General features: G+C 44.0%; 2 protein-coding genes across 5 annotated transcripts in view; both read right to left on the bottom strand.

Annotated features, from left to right (window-relative positions):
• Positions 1-1,509, bottom strand: part of gria2a (glutamate receptor, ionotropic, AMPA 2a) — a 43,472-nt gene extending 41,963 nt beyond the window's left edge. The window contains exons 1-2 of one of the 3 annotated variants that reach the window (XM_072670311.1): positions 1,079-1,509; positions 581-721 (exon numbers count right to left, since the gene is read on the bottom strand). In XM_072670311.1, coding sequence (XP_072526412.1) covers positions 581-721; positions 1,079-1,172 — 235 coding nt within the window. In that variant the 5' untranslated portion in view covers positions 1,173-1,509. The remainder of the gene's footprint in view (positions 1-580; positions 722-1,078) is intronic. The other 2 variants (XM_072670310.1, XM_072670309.1) reach the window with 2 other exon arrangements.
• A 4,818-nt stretch (positions 1,510-6,327) lies between these two features.
• Positions 6,328-15,714, bottom strand: part of glrba (glycine receptor, beta a) — a 29,386-nt gene continuing 19,999 nt past the window's right edge. The window contains exons 8-11 of one of the 2 annotated variants that reach the window (XM_072670325.1): positions 14,757-14,909; positions 14,085-14,233; positions 12,532-12,681; positions 6,328-8,558 (exon numbers count right to left, since the gene is read on the bottom strand). In XM_072670325.1, coding sequence (XP_072526426.1) covers positions 8,262-8,558; positions 12,532-12,681; positions 14,085-14,233; positions 14,757-14,909 — 749 coding nt within the window. In that variant the 3' untranslated portion in view covers positions 6,328-8,261. Of the gene's footprint in view, positions 8,559-12,531; positions 12,682-14,084; positions 14,234-14,756; positions 14,910-15,714 lie in introns of those variants that run through there. The other variant, XM_072670326.1, reaches the window with a different exon arrangement.

Below are 15,714 nucleotides of genomic sequence, written 5' to 3'. Positions count from 1 at the left end.
CGACTCAACCGATTCACCGACTCAACCGATTCACCGAAGCGTAACGACCAACACGCCCTCCTGAAAACCCAGCACACGAACGACGCCTGGTGAAGTCTGAGCCCACAGTTACAACACCCCACTTTAACACATCTCCAACGCCCCTACAGAGCCCTTCAAATATTTAAGAGCTTGAACCCTCCAGAGGCCGTGTCGCCATTTTGAATGCATAACAAATGAGGGAATCTGCTCTGATTCACACACACTCACACACACACACACACACACACACACACACACACACACACACACACACACACACACATTTCGTCCAACTTTACTGGTCATATATATACTTTAACATGACCATTTTCATTTAACATGACCAAGTTTGTATTCCTCTCGTTGTGGGGTTTATTCCCATCGCTAACCATACCAGTAGCATCAGCTCCACACACACTTTTCACTTCACCATTACACAGCATAGCACTCTGCAGCTAACAGCTAGCTAACTAAACAGCCCCAAAAAAGCCCCGGGCGTCCTCAGTGAAGGAGCTCCAGAGGGGTCCAGAGGGGTCCAGAGGGGTCCGGGTGGACTTACAGCAGTTGGTAATGGCGAAGCTGTTGGCCACCTCCAGGTTGTCGATGTGAGGCGTGAGGCGGAACTCGGCCGTGCCGAACTGAACCATCCCGATCCGGAAGGCGCTGTACTCCTGGTCCGCTCCCCGCGGGAACAGGCCACCTGGGGGGGCAACCACCAACAACAGAGAGGGGGTCAAAAGATTCATTCAAAAAACACAAAAAAAACGACACGACGCAGAAACGAGCAGCCCGGGTTCGGACGGGAGCCTCTCATAAACAGCTGTAGCTCGTTTTCAGCCGTAAACACACAGGCTACCGTTCACCTGAACGTCTAATTTCCACACGTTCAGACGAGGTTCGCTCTAATTACAGCCTCCTCTTTTTAACGGCTGCCGCCAGACCCGGGTTGAGCTGAAGGCTGCCGCTGGAAAATGGAGGTGTGACACTAGCTGTGTGCTGAGCTCGTTTTCTTGAGGAGACCCGGGCTGTTCTCGGGCTGTTCTCGGGCTGTTCTCACCGATTTGGACGCTGGGTGATCCGCCGAGCGCCAGTCCCCATAAAGCAGGCAGGAGGAAACCGGAGAGATTCATCATCTTCGGTTTTTCCCACATCCACCGACCGACCGACCGACCGTCCGTCCGTTTACAGAACCGCGAGCGTCTCGCCGCCTCCACTCATGGTACACCGAAAAATAAATAAATAATTAAATTAACAATAAAAGAAAGAAAGAAAGAAAGAGGAAAACAAAAATGGAAAGAAAACGACCGTTAGAACGGGTCTCTCCTCTCTCGCGAGGACAGCGACGGTTGATTAGCTCGCTGCGAAGAGGGGAGAGAGGGCGCGCGGTGATGCGGGCTGCTCGCGCACCTCCTCTGCGGCTCCGTCCGGGAGCAGCAACAGAACGGACGCGGGGAGAATACTGATGGAGTCGGAAAGAGCCGAGCGGAGCCGAAGGGCCAGCTTGCGCACTTGCGAAGTAGAACGCTGTGAGGGTAGTGCGCTCGATACAGCGCGCTTGAGCTTATTGGGACGCAGCCCCATTTTTAACACCCAGCAAATAGTACAGCAAATCGAGCTTCACGATTCAGACAGAAATATTCACAGTTTCAATCGCAAACTATTCACAGATCATTCATAGTTTAATAGTTTAGAAGTAATTAGGGAAAACGCTCTTAATGTGTTGCAGTGTTGAGTGTAATGAGGCTCGCTAGATAAATAGTTAGCTAGTAGACTATCATTAACCTTTGAACTCCGAAACGGTTGCATTCAGAATCAGACGCTGAATCAATTCAACCGATACACCGAAATAAAACGATTCGTGTAAGAGTAACGTACACGAATAATAAAGAGTAAAGTACACGGCCTCTTCAAAACATAAAAACACGAAGGACGACTTGTGAAGTCCAACGCAATATGAATAACCCTCCTCGAGCAGCAGCAGAAAGGATGCGGGGAGAATGCTGATGAAGGCGGAAAGAGCCGAGCGGAGCCGAACTTGCATTCTAGAACGCTTACGTGCGCTTATTGGGACGCAGCCATAGTTAACCCCCAGCAGATAGAAGAGTATACCGAGAGTTAGGCTGCGTCCAAAACCCACACTACTACTACTCCTACTACTATACAAAAACGAATTAATGCACTAGTATTCATGGTGGTGTAGGGTTTGTGACATACTATTTAGCACGGTAGTGTGGTATTGTAGATTTGGACACAGCCCTGGATACATAGGCATATACAGTAAGTACCCTTATTCCACATTTCTATTGTATTTCATTCAATTTTCGCCAGAAGCAAAATTATATTTGTACATTTTGCTACTGTCGTAAAGACTGATAAAATGTAATTAATATGTAAATTAGGCGTGTTTAACTAAATAATCACACACCAGATATCAAACATGTATTGGCTTATTGGCTGCATCTAGAAAACAAATTGTGATAAATAATTTATCAATGTGATTTTTTTTCTTGTTCAAACTATTCCTTAAACACCCCTTGATGCGTTACACTGACAATAGTGCGCTTATTGGGACGCAGCCATAGCTAGCCACAAGCAGACAGTGCACTATACCGAGAGTTGGGCTGCGTCCAAAACCACACCACTATAACTATTACTCGTTTCTAGACTACTTGTTGTACCGGGGCGCACACACAATTTGGAGGGGCACAGTTAACCCCCGCCCCACCCACTTGCTTAATCATATTACTGGTTAGTAATAACTGTATAATAATATGTTGGTAATGTTGGTAATTAAAAACAGGCTGTTAAAATGAGGCCCTTTTACCAGCTAGCACAAATAAAGCTAATGCTAACGTAGCTGACTGATCCCTTTAACTAGTTTAATTACTGGCTAATAGGTATGTTGGTAGGTTATACTGTAATAAGTGGGCTTAACCAAAACATACAACAATGTCCATTAATCACTGAGGCCAAAATAAACCGGCTCTGACTGAAAACATTAGCTGCTCAAGCGTTTGGAAAGACGCTGTGGCATTGTGGGAAATGTAGTGCCTGTAGTGAAATTGTGTGGCGTGTCCTGTAGTTCTGCTCAGCAATCCAGGATACATTTTTGTACCTTTTTACCGCTGAGGCACGTGCCTGACGACCCTGAAAGTAGCGCCTCCACATGCTTCTTTCACTTCATCACTTTCAGTGACGGTTCTGTATCTCTCAGCTCGTCCAGAAAAATGTGTCCTGTAGGCCGCATTTCTCGACCGCTGTGTAATAGACGGCTGTTCCAAAGTGAAGGATCCTTCATATACAGCCTACGTATAAGTGATAGTGGAGGCAGGACGCAGCTAACGTATCCATCCCGGCCCTCAATTACCCACAGTCACATGTTTCCCGCCAAAATTTACAAGGCGTGACGTTCCCTGTGACGTCACCACGCAGCCTAGTTAGACTGTCCCGGCTGCAGCCTAGGCTCTGGAACGTCAAGCAGAGATGGCTGAGCTACAGCCGTAGCGTGTTTTGGATGTCGTGTTCACTGTCTTATGGTCTGCAAGCCCAGTGTCGTTACCATGGCAATGCGCGTGCATGAATGTGGAGGGGCGGGGCTTCAGAAGGAGCACTGAGGGGAGGGGTTTTCCTGTTGAGTTCTCCAGAATCGTATACCGTGCCTTTAAGTCAAGGCTAAAGGTCAAGTACAGTGTCTGTATGGCCGTTTCAACTTTGTATCTAGTACACAGAATGTTCTAGATACATTTCTGTAGTACTGTACTGTAAAAACAATGACATTGTACATGTCACAAATACATGATATTAAAATGACAAGTAATGACATGTTCCTTAAGGCCACTGTTGCCAGGCTGGGAATAATTCCTCTATGGGACTAATGAAATATGATCGTATTTAGTGATCATATTTCATCATGAGGTCAGAATATTGGATGACCACCACCCCACCTCATCATCCCTAACTCGCCAACTCATCCCAAAAGTATGGGCTTGAGCACCATCCCTCTTTCCAGAGAACACAGCTCAATGCTGGGGGGCTTTATACCCCTCTAGCCCACACCTGCCATTAGGCAGCATGGTGCCAATAGGTTCAATGTGTTTACCTGCTCCAGAGAGTCCTGTTCTATTGGCAGTGCATTTGCACATCTGTGTCAGCAATGGGTTTAAACACAATGTAGCTAAATGCATTTATAAGAAGGGCATATAGACAGACAGATAGACTGATCATTAGAGATGCAGCAAACTGTCAAACTGCATAGCATTGGGACTAGCATGTTAGCTTGCTGCTAACATTTTAGCTTAGTATCGTGCATGTGCATGTATATAGAGATTTCAATGAAAAGCTGATGTAAAAACTACGTCTCCCATGCATCCCTGTACATTAGTCTGGGAAACACAATGTACTTCCCACTTTATCCAACAGAGGGAGCCAGAGATCCACACTGCCCTTTTACCTGAGCGGCTCTTGTGGAAGCTGTGCTGTGCTAGCTGTGATCTGTTTAGCTGCCAAACACTGGTTTCAGATCAGTTTTTAGGGACACCAAAACTCTACCTACACACATTTCATACAGAACTATGTAAATCACACATTTCTGAATCCTAATATTCATAGCATGCACCTTGTTTCTCATGTAGAAGTTTCCCTACATATGTAGGCCGACAGTACAGCGACCGATAAGTGTACAATACAGAACAGTTCAAATGGCTGCTAATATGACTGTTTTTGAGGCTATTGACTCCCGAAGGTCATTTGGTGGTTGGTATAAAAAGTTGTGGCCTCATTTTAAGTTTCTAGTGGCCACAAGATAATATATTGAGGCCTCAACATACTTGAAGTTGCACCCATTGCTGACAGATGTGCAAATGCATACACATAGCTTGACTAGTCGCTGTAGAGAAGTACTACCAATAAAATAGGACTCTCTAGAGTAGATAAACATAAACCTACTGGCACTGTGCTGGTGGTGCTCCATTCAATACTTTTGGGAAAAGTTTGGGATTTGGGGATGAGGTGGGGTGGTGATTATCCAACATCCTGACCTCACTAACGCCCTCGTCGCTGAATGCAATCACATCCTCACCGGCATCGTCCTTCAAAATCTAGTGTGAAAGCCTTCTTCCCTGGACAGTAGAGACAGTTACGCCAACAAAAGCAGGATCAACTCTTTTTAATGAGCAGGTGTCCCAATACTTTTCACAATATAGTGTTTATTAGCTCCACATTTCAGAACCTGTTTTGGGTGTGGAACTTCGCTTGGGATGTTGTGAGCACTGTAGGAGTACTGCCAAACAGTGGAGGTCCACGGCACCACTCAGTTTAATGACTTGAACCAGAAAGCATCACTGCAGTAATAATTAGAGACGGGATCTGGGATTATATTAGTGTTATACAGAGTTGGGATAAATACCAGCATGTCCTCAAGCCATTTGTGGAACAGTCAGGTTCTGGGGATCCAGCTGTTAAAGGTCCACCTTTTATTGCATTATGCATATGGCATACATATTTCATTGGCTTAAACCCAATACCTCTGCCAAAAAAGCTGCCTGGCAAGCCTAAACCTAGATAAGGTGGTTGAGCAGTTTAGCTCCTGACCAGCATAGGGTCCATTTTCGGTTGGGTTTGACCGACTAGCTGGTTTATCAGCATGACCAACATAGCCCAGCTAATAAATCAGTATGAGCAAGCTGGATGACCAACCAAACTGGTCAACCAGCATCACCAGCACGACCATTTTTTCAGCTAGCCCCAGTGTGGCATGCTGGTTCATGAAAGAAGAAAGCAAAGGATTGTGGGTGATGAAGGAAGGTGTTTATTGCATGGCTGAAATACAGCAGCAACGTGTACACATCCATAGGAAACACACGCCTTTTAAGAACACGCGCATACACACGCACACACTCGGAGGTATCTGATTCATCGCTCCTTGGCTAAACCAGCTCTGCAGAGGCTACAGATGCAGTTAATAAAACCCCAGAAACGCACAGTCTGCATTTCAGTATGTGGGTTGCCATCAGTCAGATAGGCAGAGAATAGATATAGGTTAACACACTTTAAAAAGGGGCTCTTCTGCGTTCTGGGTTGTGAATACACCCACAAAAACACACACACACTCACACGGACACACGGATGTTGGATGGTCTTGATGCGGAGACGTCATTTACATAGTCACTCGAGGCCTAATAAGGGTGGCCACACAAGTCATGCTGACCCAAAAAATAAATAAATAAATAAATAACCCCCCCCCCCCCCCCCCAAAAAAAAAAATTAATTTCACTTTAAAATGAATGAATCTTTTGCATTTTGTTCGGAACATTGTGGCACACTGCAGTCTTTGAAGCCTGGAAGCTCAAGCGTCTACATAAGAACAACACAACGTGGAAAACAGTGCAACCGAAACTCACTGATAGGTCAAATGTATCAGACATAGGAAAAACGTTGACGTTTTGAACTTTTCCTACATGCTTGGAACCTTTTCCTTGCAGTCATGCAATGTTCACACTCACACTGCAGGGGTGAATCGATGAAAAATGCATTGATGAAACGCGATGCGGCAGTCCGGAGGCGGGAACTCAACTGCATCGATTTTGGAATGTAAGAATCAATTCTGATCAAGGCTATTCAATAGAATATGCATTCAACCAATATGTGAAATATAATTCTCAGGCTGATTTTGAACGTAATCCTGTTTAAATGGTTTTCCATAGACTACATATCCAAAAGTATCCAGACAGCCCTCACACTTGCCAAAAAAGTAAGTGAACACAATCTAACTAAACTAATAACAAACAAACAGCTGTACTGGTCATGCCTTTTATTGAGCACACTGAGTAAACATCCATAGTGCAGGCTAGAAAAAGTAAGTGAACCTTTGAATGTAACAACCTGTTGATCCCCTTTAGCAGCAATCACTTACGTCCAAAGTTTTCTGTATCTGCTCATAAGATAAGATCAATGTTGAGGAGGAATTTGGACAATTTTCCATGTGTTTTAGCTCATGAATATTAATGAGATGCCTTGTTGCACAGTAGAGATGCACTGGTTGCAATTTTGGCCGATTTTCCCAAGAATTGTAAATGACAGCATTCAGAATCATGTTGGTTTAACATTTCATTAATACTGTTAATTATATATGAAATATATAAAAGTGTGTGAGCGATGACTACACACATGAGGCTACTGGCCTTTCCTAAATACACCAACAATTCAACCAAACACACTTACCAGAGTTTCCACTCCATCCAGTTTAAACATGTTCAGCTCCAGCTGAAAAACTCTGCCCATCATGTGTCATTTTTAATGAGGTGACCAATAAATTGAGAGTTAAACTGAACTGGAGTTGCTAATTCTGACATGTCATCTGCCCTCCTCCTGGCCGCCCCCAGTGAAGATGGTAAGCGTTGTTAAACGGTGCAGCTAGATGACTGAGTTACTGTCTGAAAGGTCTATAGGAAGCCATATCAGTCAAAGCCATGGTGTGTGTGGGTGGTTGTGTTTGTGCCACTGGTGCCCTCGTGTTATTGGTACAAAATTGTCTATAAGCGACTGGTCACTGGTTATGGCTGATCACAATGAAAAACCTGCGTTGCTCTGTGCATCTCTACTGCACAGCCATGAGGCCTACCTCAGCACCTCGATAGGATTAAGATCAGGACTCTGACTGGGTCATTCCTAAACACAAATCATCTTTAGAAGACTTCAGAACCATTTATTTACTTGTGTGCTTTAGGTCATTGTCTTGTTGCATGACCTAGCGTTTCCTCAGCTTGAGGACATTGACTGTTGCCCTGTAAACTGTTTTAAAACCTTTGAGTTAATTGTTTCCTTAAAAACTGCAAGGCATTTAGGCCATGAGGTAGCAAAGCAGCTCCAAATCATGATTCTAAAGGATTCGCTTACATTTTCAGCTCTCATGGCTGAATGCAATCAGATCCTCACATTCATGTTCTAATGTTGTTTCATTATCCAGTCTATAGCCAGAAGAGTAAGGGCAGTTACTACAGTAAAAGAAGGACAAACTCAGTGTTTTTATCCTTACTATTCAAAAGAACCGCTGGAGGAACATTTGACCTTTGGACATGTAGTGTATTTCTGTGATCATCATAAAATAATCTGACTGAATCGAAACAAACAGTGGCAAAGTCTGAGATTTCATAACGCAGTGAACTGTTTCCTAAAGAATCATAATCAAACTGAATCATTGTGAGGTGAAAGGTTGACACCCTCAACACCCTGGCTGAGGCGCCTCACAGGTAAACAGACCAGTAGATGACATTGAAGAAGAGGAAGGTGAACGGGAAGAGGGCGCGGGCATAAAGGTCAACGCGCTTTGCGGCAGATGGAATGACCGGTTTGGGGGGCGGTGGCTTCTTGTTGTTTTTGTTCTGAGATTTGCCCAGAGCGTTGGCCACCTCAATGGGCTTTCCGTAGCAGTCGAAATTGGACAGCTCAAAGTCCCGTGGGAGGGAGCCCACAATGCTGAAGTCGTTGGAGCGCAGGTCTGATTTGGAGGTACACACCTTCTTACAGCGTGTTTCAACCACCTGGAGATGTAGAACACAAAAGAACATTCACTCACTACTGACTCAATTAGAAACCTTCATCTTGTACTTCTCAGTGCTCAGTGGCCACTTTAATAGAAACCCTGACTTTGTACAGTCCCTCACTGGCCACTTTATTAGGAAGCATCTAACCTATGCTTTTAATCACTGGCCACTTTATTAGGAAACACCTACCTTGTACTTCCACTTCTGGCCATTTTATTAGAAACAGCTACCTTGTACCTCCACTCTACCAAATTCAGCACTGCTCACTTTTTGTTGACCAGATTTTATACTGGTGGTGGATCATTCTCAGCACAGCACTGTCACTGACAGTGGTGTGGTAGTGTGTGTGTGTGTGTGTGTTGCAGACACATGAGTGTTTTTACACACATCAAGGTCACTGCTAGGTTGAGGCTGGGTCCAGCACCTAAAAATATCCAGCCAGGAGCGGCTCTGTGGTCAGAAACTGACCACTGGTGAAGGTCTAGAGGACACAAATTGTGCATTAAGAGCTAAGATACAGTCAATAGAACAGGACTCTCTGCAGCAGATAACCCCCTTGAACCTATTGGCACTACGCCTAATACCAGGCATGGGCTAGAGGGCTATATAAAGCCCCCCCAGCATTGAGCTGTGGAGCAGTGGAACTGTGTTCTCTGGAATGACAGATAGTGCTCCATGCAGTACTTCTGGGATGAGTTGGGAAGTTGAGGATAAGGTGGGGTGATCATCCAACATCCAAATGCCCACTCTTGTAGCTGAATGCAATCAAATCCTCACAGCAATGCTCTTACAATCTTGTAGAAAGCCTTTGTCCCAGGGCAGTAGAAACTGTAACTCCAACAAAAGCAGAATCAACTCTTTTTAATACCCTTGATTCTGGAAGAAACAATGACTGAGCAGTTGTCCCGATACTTTTGTCCACATAGTGTGTATGACCACCCAAGTCCATTCTGACCTGACCGTCCTGAGGACAGACATCTCAGTTGTTCTAACCTGATATTACTCTTTGATTCCACCCCTAAGATAACCTTTACACTCACTCACACACACACGCACACGCTAGTGCCCCCCCACCCATGCCGCTACTCCATTGCTCCGGGCCTCTGGGCTGTCGGGTCGCATTAGACTCAGTTCCCCAGAAACCTTTGCTCTCCTCTGCGCCCGTGTTGCACTGAGCGTGCTCAGAGCAGCCGACTCAATTACAGCCATTCCATCTCCCTCCTGCTCTTACACACACGCGTCTTTGAGTTCACACAAAGACACACACACACACACACATTATATACACATTTTACCTACATGCCTTCTCCGCAAAGTCAATTTTAGAGGCAATGCCCGTTTTAATGTTGCTGTACCTGGAGATCTGTCTCTCATTGGCTTTATTTGTTTTTAAGATTAATGCAAAGCAACTCTGCCACTAATTTGTCATTTGCAGTGTTTTCCGATGACTGGGAAAAAAGCAATTCTTACCTAATGTATAAAAGTCCCTTCAGGCCCGAGGCATCTATGTCTTCTGACAATTAGAGGTGGGTAGGAAATAATTATGGTTATTTATGTACTGTTTGCATGGGTGCACACTCTGGATGTTTTCTAACAGTACTCCTGCTTTAGCTGGCTATTTTGTGTGGTTAGCTGTGTTTGCTAGCTCTGCTGAGTCCTGATTTTAACTGTAAGTTACTGGGCAGAGTGATGTACTCTCAGTGTGGTGTTCAGTTAGTGGCGTTTAAAGGTATTTACTGCGCTTCCCCTACAAGGTGCATTATTTTTACAATAAAATCCGTCAGACTGTAGCTTGAACACAGCGCACTGAGCAGAGTACAACACTAGCTCTGACGGGCTTCTTCAGCTGTGCATGAACTCCGTAGCTCCAAAACAAGACAAGACAAGCATCCAGACCTTTTCCTAAGTGGAATAAACTCCTAGCTTTTTCATTTCTACAATAATTTTTATTCATTTTTAAAATATTTTTGTAGGCTTGTTTTGTAGCCAATCATATATACAGCCAACATACTGCCTTTAGTTGTTCAGTTGTGGTAAATGAAACCAGACGTGTGAAGAGTTGCTTCTAAATGCTTCTAAAAAAAACTCCCTCACAGAACGTTCATTGCATTAAGTGCTAACAAATAAACTACTTCATGCCTGAGACACTATTCTACTGTAAGGGGTAGCTCTAGGGCAAGGCCTGCTCCTGCCACCAGGGGGAGACCCCGAGTCACGCCAGCCACTAATTAAGGCCCGATTTACTACACCTGGGCAGTAGGCTATATAAGCACTCAGATCCAGTTGCCCCACTGCTGGATCTTTTGCCTCTGGTTGAGTGCTTGTATCAGCCACATTCTCAAGCAGAAGGCTGAGTGGGTGTCTCCCTACTTTGTTTCCCTCTGTGTGAACCCCAAGTTTCCCCTCAAGTTCCCTGTGCCTGTGCAGTGTGTGTGTGTGTGTGTGTGTGTATGTGTGTGTTAGCACACATACACTCGTTTAGCAGAGGAAGGCAGGAGTGTCTGCCATCCCTGTTGTCTGTGTCTGTGTTTGTGTGTGTGTTTGCACACACACACTCGTTTAGCAGAGGAAGGCAGGAGTGTCTGTCTTCCCTGTAACTCCCCAGTTCTCTTGTTTCTTTTGGGAGATCCTTTTGCCCTTAGTTTCCATTTTTCCTCGAGTTTAAAGAGGTAGCCAGTGTTCTCCCGTGGCATCCTTTGTTTGTTTCCCGCCTTTTTTTTCATGTTAGACGCGACGTCTTCTTTGTTTATTAAATCCACCCCAAAGTTTCATTTGTTGGCCGTTTTCATAACTGCCGCATTGGTGAAGTGGCAGAGCGTCGGCCTGGGTTCGAGTCCCGAGTAGCAAGCCGGCCCACCAATACGGCGGCTTGGGTTCAAACCCCGCTGTAGGTGAGCACCACGTTACATCTACGTTAGTTTTGAGAGATGTTTTTGGCTTAAAATATACTTCTGAAAAATCCTTCATGGTGGAGGGGTGCATGCAGAGCATTGTGAGGCACAAAGCCAGAATTTCCTGTAAAATTATATTTTTACAGGGTTAAATTATTCACATTCATTTCCTACTGTTGTTAATTTTTTTTTAATGAATACAGGATATAACTAAATCAGTACTTTTACACTACTTTGCCTAAAACTGGTGTGCAGAGTTAAAAATGTGCTCTTTTTCTAGTGCATTTGTGCAGAAAACACCCCCACAGTATTTCTTCATTCACAGACGAAGAACTCATTGGAGGAGCTATTTCAGTCAAGTGAAGGACTGCAGAAGCCAATAACTCCTACAACAACCTGACTCTTAGAGTTAAGTCCACCCTGTATGTAGCCTGAGGTTGGTACTCACACCACATGTCTTATAAACGGTGATTGTAGAGTCTGTGCCCAGTGGCGCCTACAGATATAAAAACATGCAGCACACATTCCAGCAACTTACAGTGTTGAGCACAACACAGGATTTATAGTCTTTTGCTGCTGCAGCACTTTTAAACACGCCCCTCCAGGACTACACAGCATGTGAAGGGTGAAGCTAATCTTTCAGAGTTAAATGTAACACCATCTCTTTGCTGACTGAGAGTAAACCAAAACTAAGATACCTTTGACTACAATTAACCAATTAATAATGAGGCTGGATGAAAATGTAAGGACTTGAACATAAGGAATTGCCTTAATGTGGCTCCATACTACATTGCACCTGCGTCACAGTGCATTCATTTTGGAATACAAAGCGCTAAAAATAATAACAGCAGCATTTGTGTTAGTGTAACAGTGTAGCCAAGAGGTTATTGTCAAACTGCCACTATAGCCACAACATTGCACAGCTCAACACGCTTGGAAGAGAATACTAACTTTGACAACCAAGGCTGTTTTGATAATCGGGAGCCCCACACTCATTTGGCTGATTTTGTGACTTCTTGAGCAAAGAGTGCCGCACACACTTAATAAAAATAATGAGAATAATGTAAGCCTGGTCTCACCTGTAGCGTGCTGACATGAATAGGAGTTCCGCCGGTGCCGTTAACCGTGTTGGCTTTGGCTGGAGTCTTCCCCTCTTTCTCTCTCTCCTTTTCTTTCTCAGCCATCTTTGCCTTCTCTGCCTCGATGCGCTTAGGACTGTTCAGCATCACCTGGAGAAAAATTCGAACAATCGAAAAATCAGTGTCAAAAAGAAATAGACACAAAGACAGACAAATATACACAACAGAACTGAGTCCAGCTTTTAAAAGCTGTAGAAATACAATGCTGAGCAAGCATGACGGTGCTGCTAGAGCAACCTTGAATTTCCACAATAAATCCAAGTGCTGTGCAGTCTGACAAAGCTGTACCAAAATCACACTGTATACATAAAGACACTGAAAACAACAGTTGCACAATTAAATATTAATATACTGGCTATACATTGGAAGAAAATGTATTTGTATTATGATTTGTAGTTGTTTGGTGTTCTAGAAGTTCTAGCAATATTAATGCCATGCTCAGATAAACCTGATGGTATTATCATCATATTAAACACAGCTACAGTACTGTATGTACTGTATGTATGCTACGCTGTCACTTGTAAATTTGCTGTAGTTCTACTTTGAGCGGACGCTGTCCATGGTCCTGAAACGGCACACTGACTGAGTTCTGCTGCCCATGGTGCCGGATAGGTAATACGCTGTCCATGGTGCTGAATTTGCACTCTAAACTGTGTTACTGCAGAATGCTGCGTCAAAGCTGTGTGTGTGTGTGTGTGTCTGTCATTCCTTTACCTCCTCCCCACACTTCAAACACACACACGTTAATTCACACATAAACTAAAACACTTGTCAATTCTTTCATGTGATATATGGTGCAATTACATGTTTTATTACTAGAGATACAATGACATAACATCCTCTACAGAGGACACACTTCTGCTTATTTTTATAGACAAAATGACATGTAAAATGTGGCATGTGACATGTAAAATCTGCAAAGGCTATAGCATATTTAATAGGTTATGTTTTGGGTTTCTCCAATATTGAATTTAGTTTTACCTATACTCTTTTTTTCATTCATAATTATAAACATATCATCACTGTCAGATCATTGCATATCTCCAAAATGGTAAGGTTACAAGAGAAAGAAAGATATAAAAATATAATTTCGACCCAATTTTGGATAGCTAATTACCGAACCTACTTAGTTCCCAACACTGGGAGGGAGGACTGACACATGCCTGCTCTGACAAATGCGCAACCAGCCACCACCTCTTTTCGAACTGCGCAACGGCACCAGGCAACCAACGCACTCAAAGGAACGCACACTGGGATCTAGGATCCACCCACCCGGAGAGAGCAAGGACAATTGTGCTCTCTCTGGCTCTGGCTGCTGACAGCAGGCAGCAATCCTTGCGTCATGGTGGCACTTTGGAGCATTTCTATTGATCCATTCATCATAACATTTTCATACAATGTAAAGAACAACTGCCAGATTAAGTTTATGCCATAAAGTGAAAAACTGGAGATACATGGTTAACAGAGGTCCTATCAAACATACACAAACACACCTGAACCACAGCGTACTCCACCAGAGAGGCAAAGCCATAGAGCAGACAGGCAATCATCCAGATATCAATGGCCTTCACATAGGAAACCTTTGGCAGCTCGGATGCCAGAGATGTACACTCAGAGGAGAGCGACAAAACAGACAGAATACCTACAGAGATAGAGAATGAGATAAGGCATTTATGTGAGATTATGAACGTGTGATTTCTAGCTCTCACTCATCCCCATGACAGTTCAGGTAGCCATTCAACACAGGTTCAACTGACCTCAAAGCAGCACTCATCCTTGGAATGGACAGATGAGTGGTGCAGATGAGAGGAAGGAGGGAGGGAGAGGTGGAGCCTATGAGAGGACGAAAATGGAGAGATGAGGGGAGAGAAAAAGGGCAGATCTAAGGGAGATGGGAGGATGCACTGAATAGCCGGCATTACATCAGTCAAAAATCTGTTCTACAGTTGGCCAGTTAGTGTTTCCTCTAGCTGTTCTGCTGTCCATGAAGCCTGTGTTCTTCATCACAATTAGACACATCAACTTGTTAATTACACTAGGAGTCTTTAAAACAACTGAGTAAATGTATCTTGTCCATTAAATACTCAGTAAAACCGCCAGTGTTTTGTTATGACAGCAATGTCATCTTTTCAGAGGCTGTTACTTTGATTGACAAGCAGACTGACCTAATGGGACGCGGGCTGCGCTTGCGTCGGGGTTGATCCAGAAGGACAGCCACGACAGCACCACAATGAGCAGAGTAGGAGCGTACACGCCCATCATATAGAAGCCCACCTGCCTCCTCAACGTGAATATCACCTCCACACATGTGTAGTAGCCTGCAGAGCGAGACAGACAGACAGGCATTCAGGCAGAAATTTTTGAAACGTAGAAAGCAACACGTTTTGTACACTGTTCTACTTCACCCTGACCAAATTATTTGATCTTTACCTGTCCAGTTGGTCAGAACAACAGCCTTGTTCACTTAACAAGCTCCACCAAACTCATTCGGGTTTTTTTAAGTGTGAAGTAGTAAACACAGCCTCTGTAGCAAATCCTAATGCAAAATCTAAATCATCAGTGTGGCTGGCGCAAAATAAGGCACTTGCATACACGATAATAACCCACATGTTATATCAAAGTGTTCAGAACAATCAGCTGTCTATAATATTAATCATGTGACTTTGAGCACTTTGTGAATAGATACTCTGGCCCCAAATCTAAAAAGAAATCAGTCAGATTTTAGAAGTTCTTAATTTCTGTAAAAACACTTTACTTGTGACTTGTTTTGGTGCTTGAAATGGGTTTACCAGAGTCTTAGCTTCACAAAAGTAGTGGATTGTGTTAGACGCAAAAGACGAGATGAGTGTCTATTGGTCAGTTTTGAACAAAAAAAAAAAGATGGACACACGAATCTACCAATTACAGATAAGCGGCAGATGACACACGAATCCACCAGTTAGACATGGCGAGAGGCAGAGATGAGTATGTCATGTGAGTATGAATGTGAGTCACGTATGATCTGGCAAGCGTATTCCTATTATCACAAAGATATTACCAGAAACGCTGAGAAACATCGAATTTGACAAGTCAGTGTGTTCATAGACTCCAGAGGGTTCATTTCATGGTTAATAATTGAAATCT

This window comes from Salminus brasiliensis, chromosome 24, assembly GCF_030463535.1.
Source record: "Salminus brasiliensis chromosome 24, fSalBra1.hap2, whole genome shotgun sequence".
NCBI lineage: Eukaryota > Metazoa > Chordata > Actinopteri > Characiformes > Bryconidae > Salminus > Salminus brasiliensis.
The sequence above is the reverse complement of the archived record's forward strand: the minus strand, read 5'-3'. Positions and strand labels throughout refer to the sequence as shown.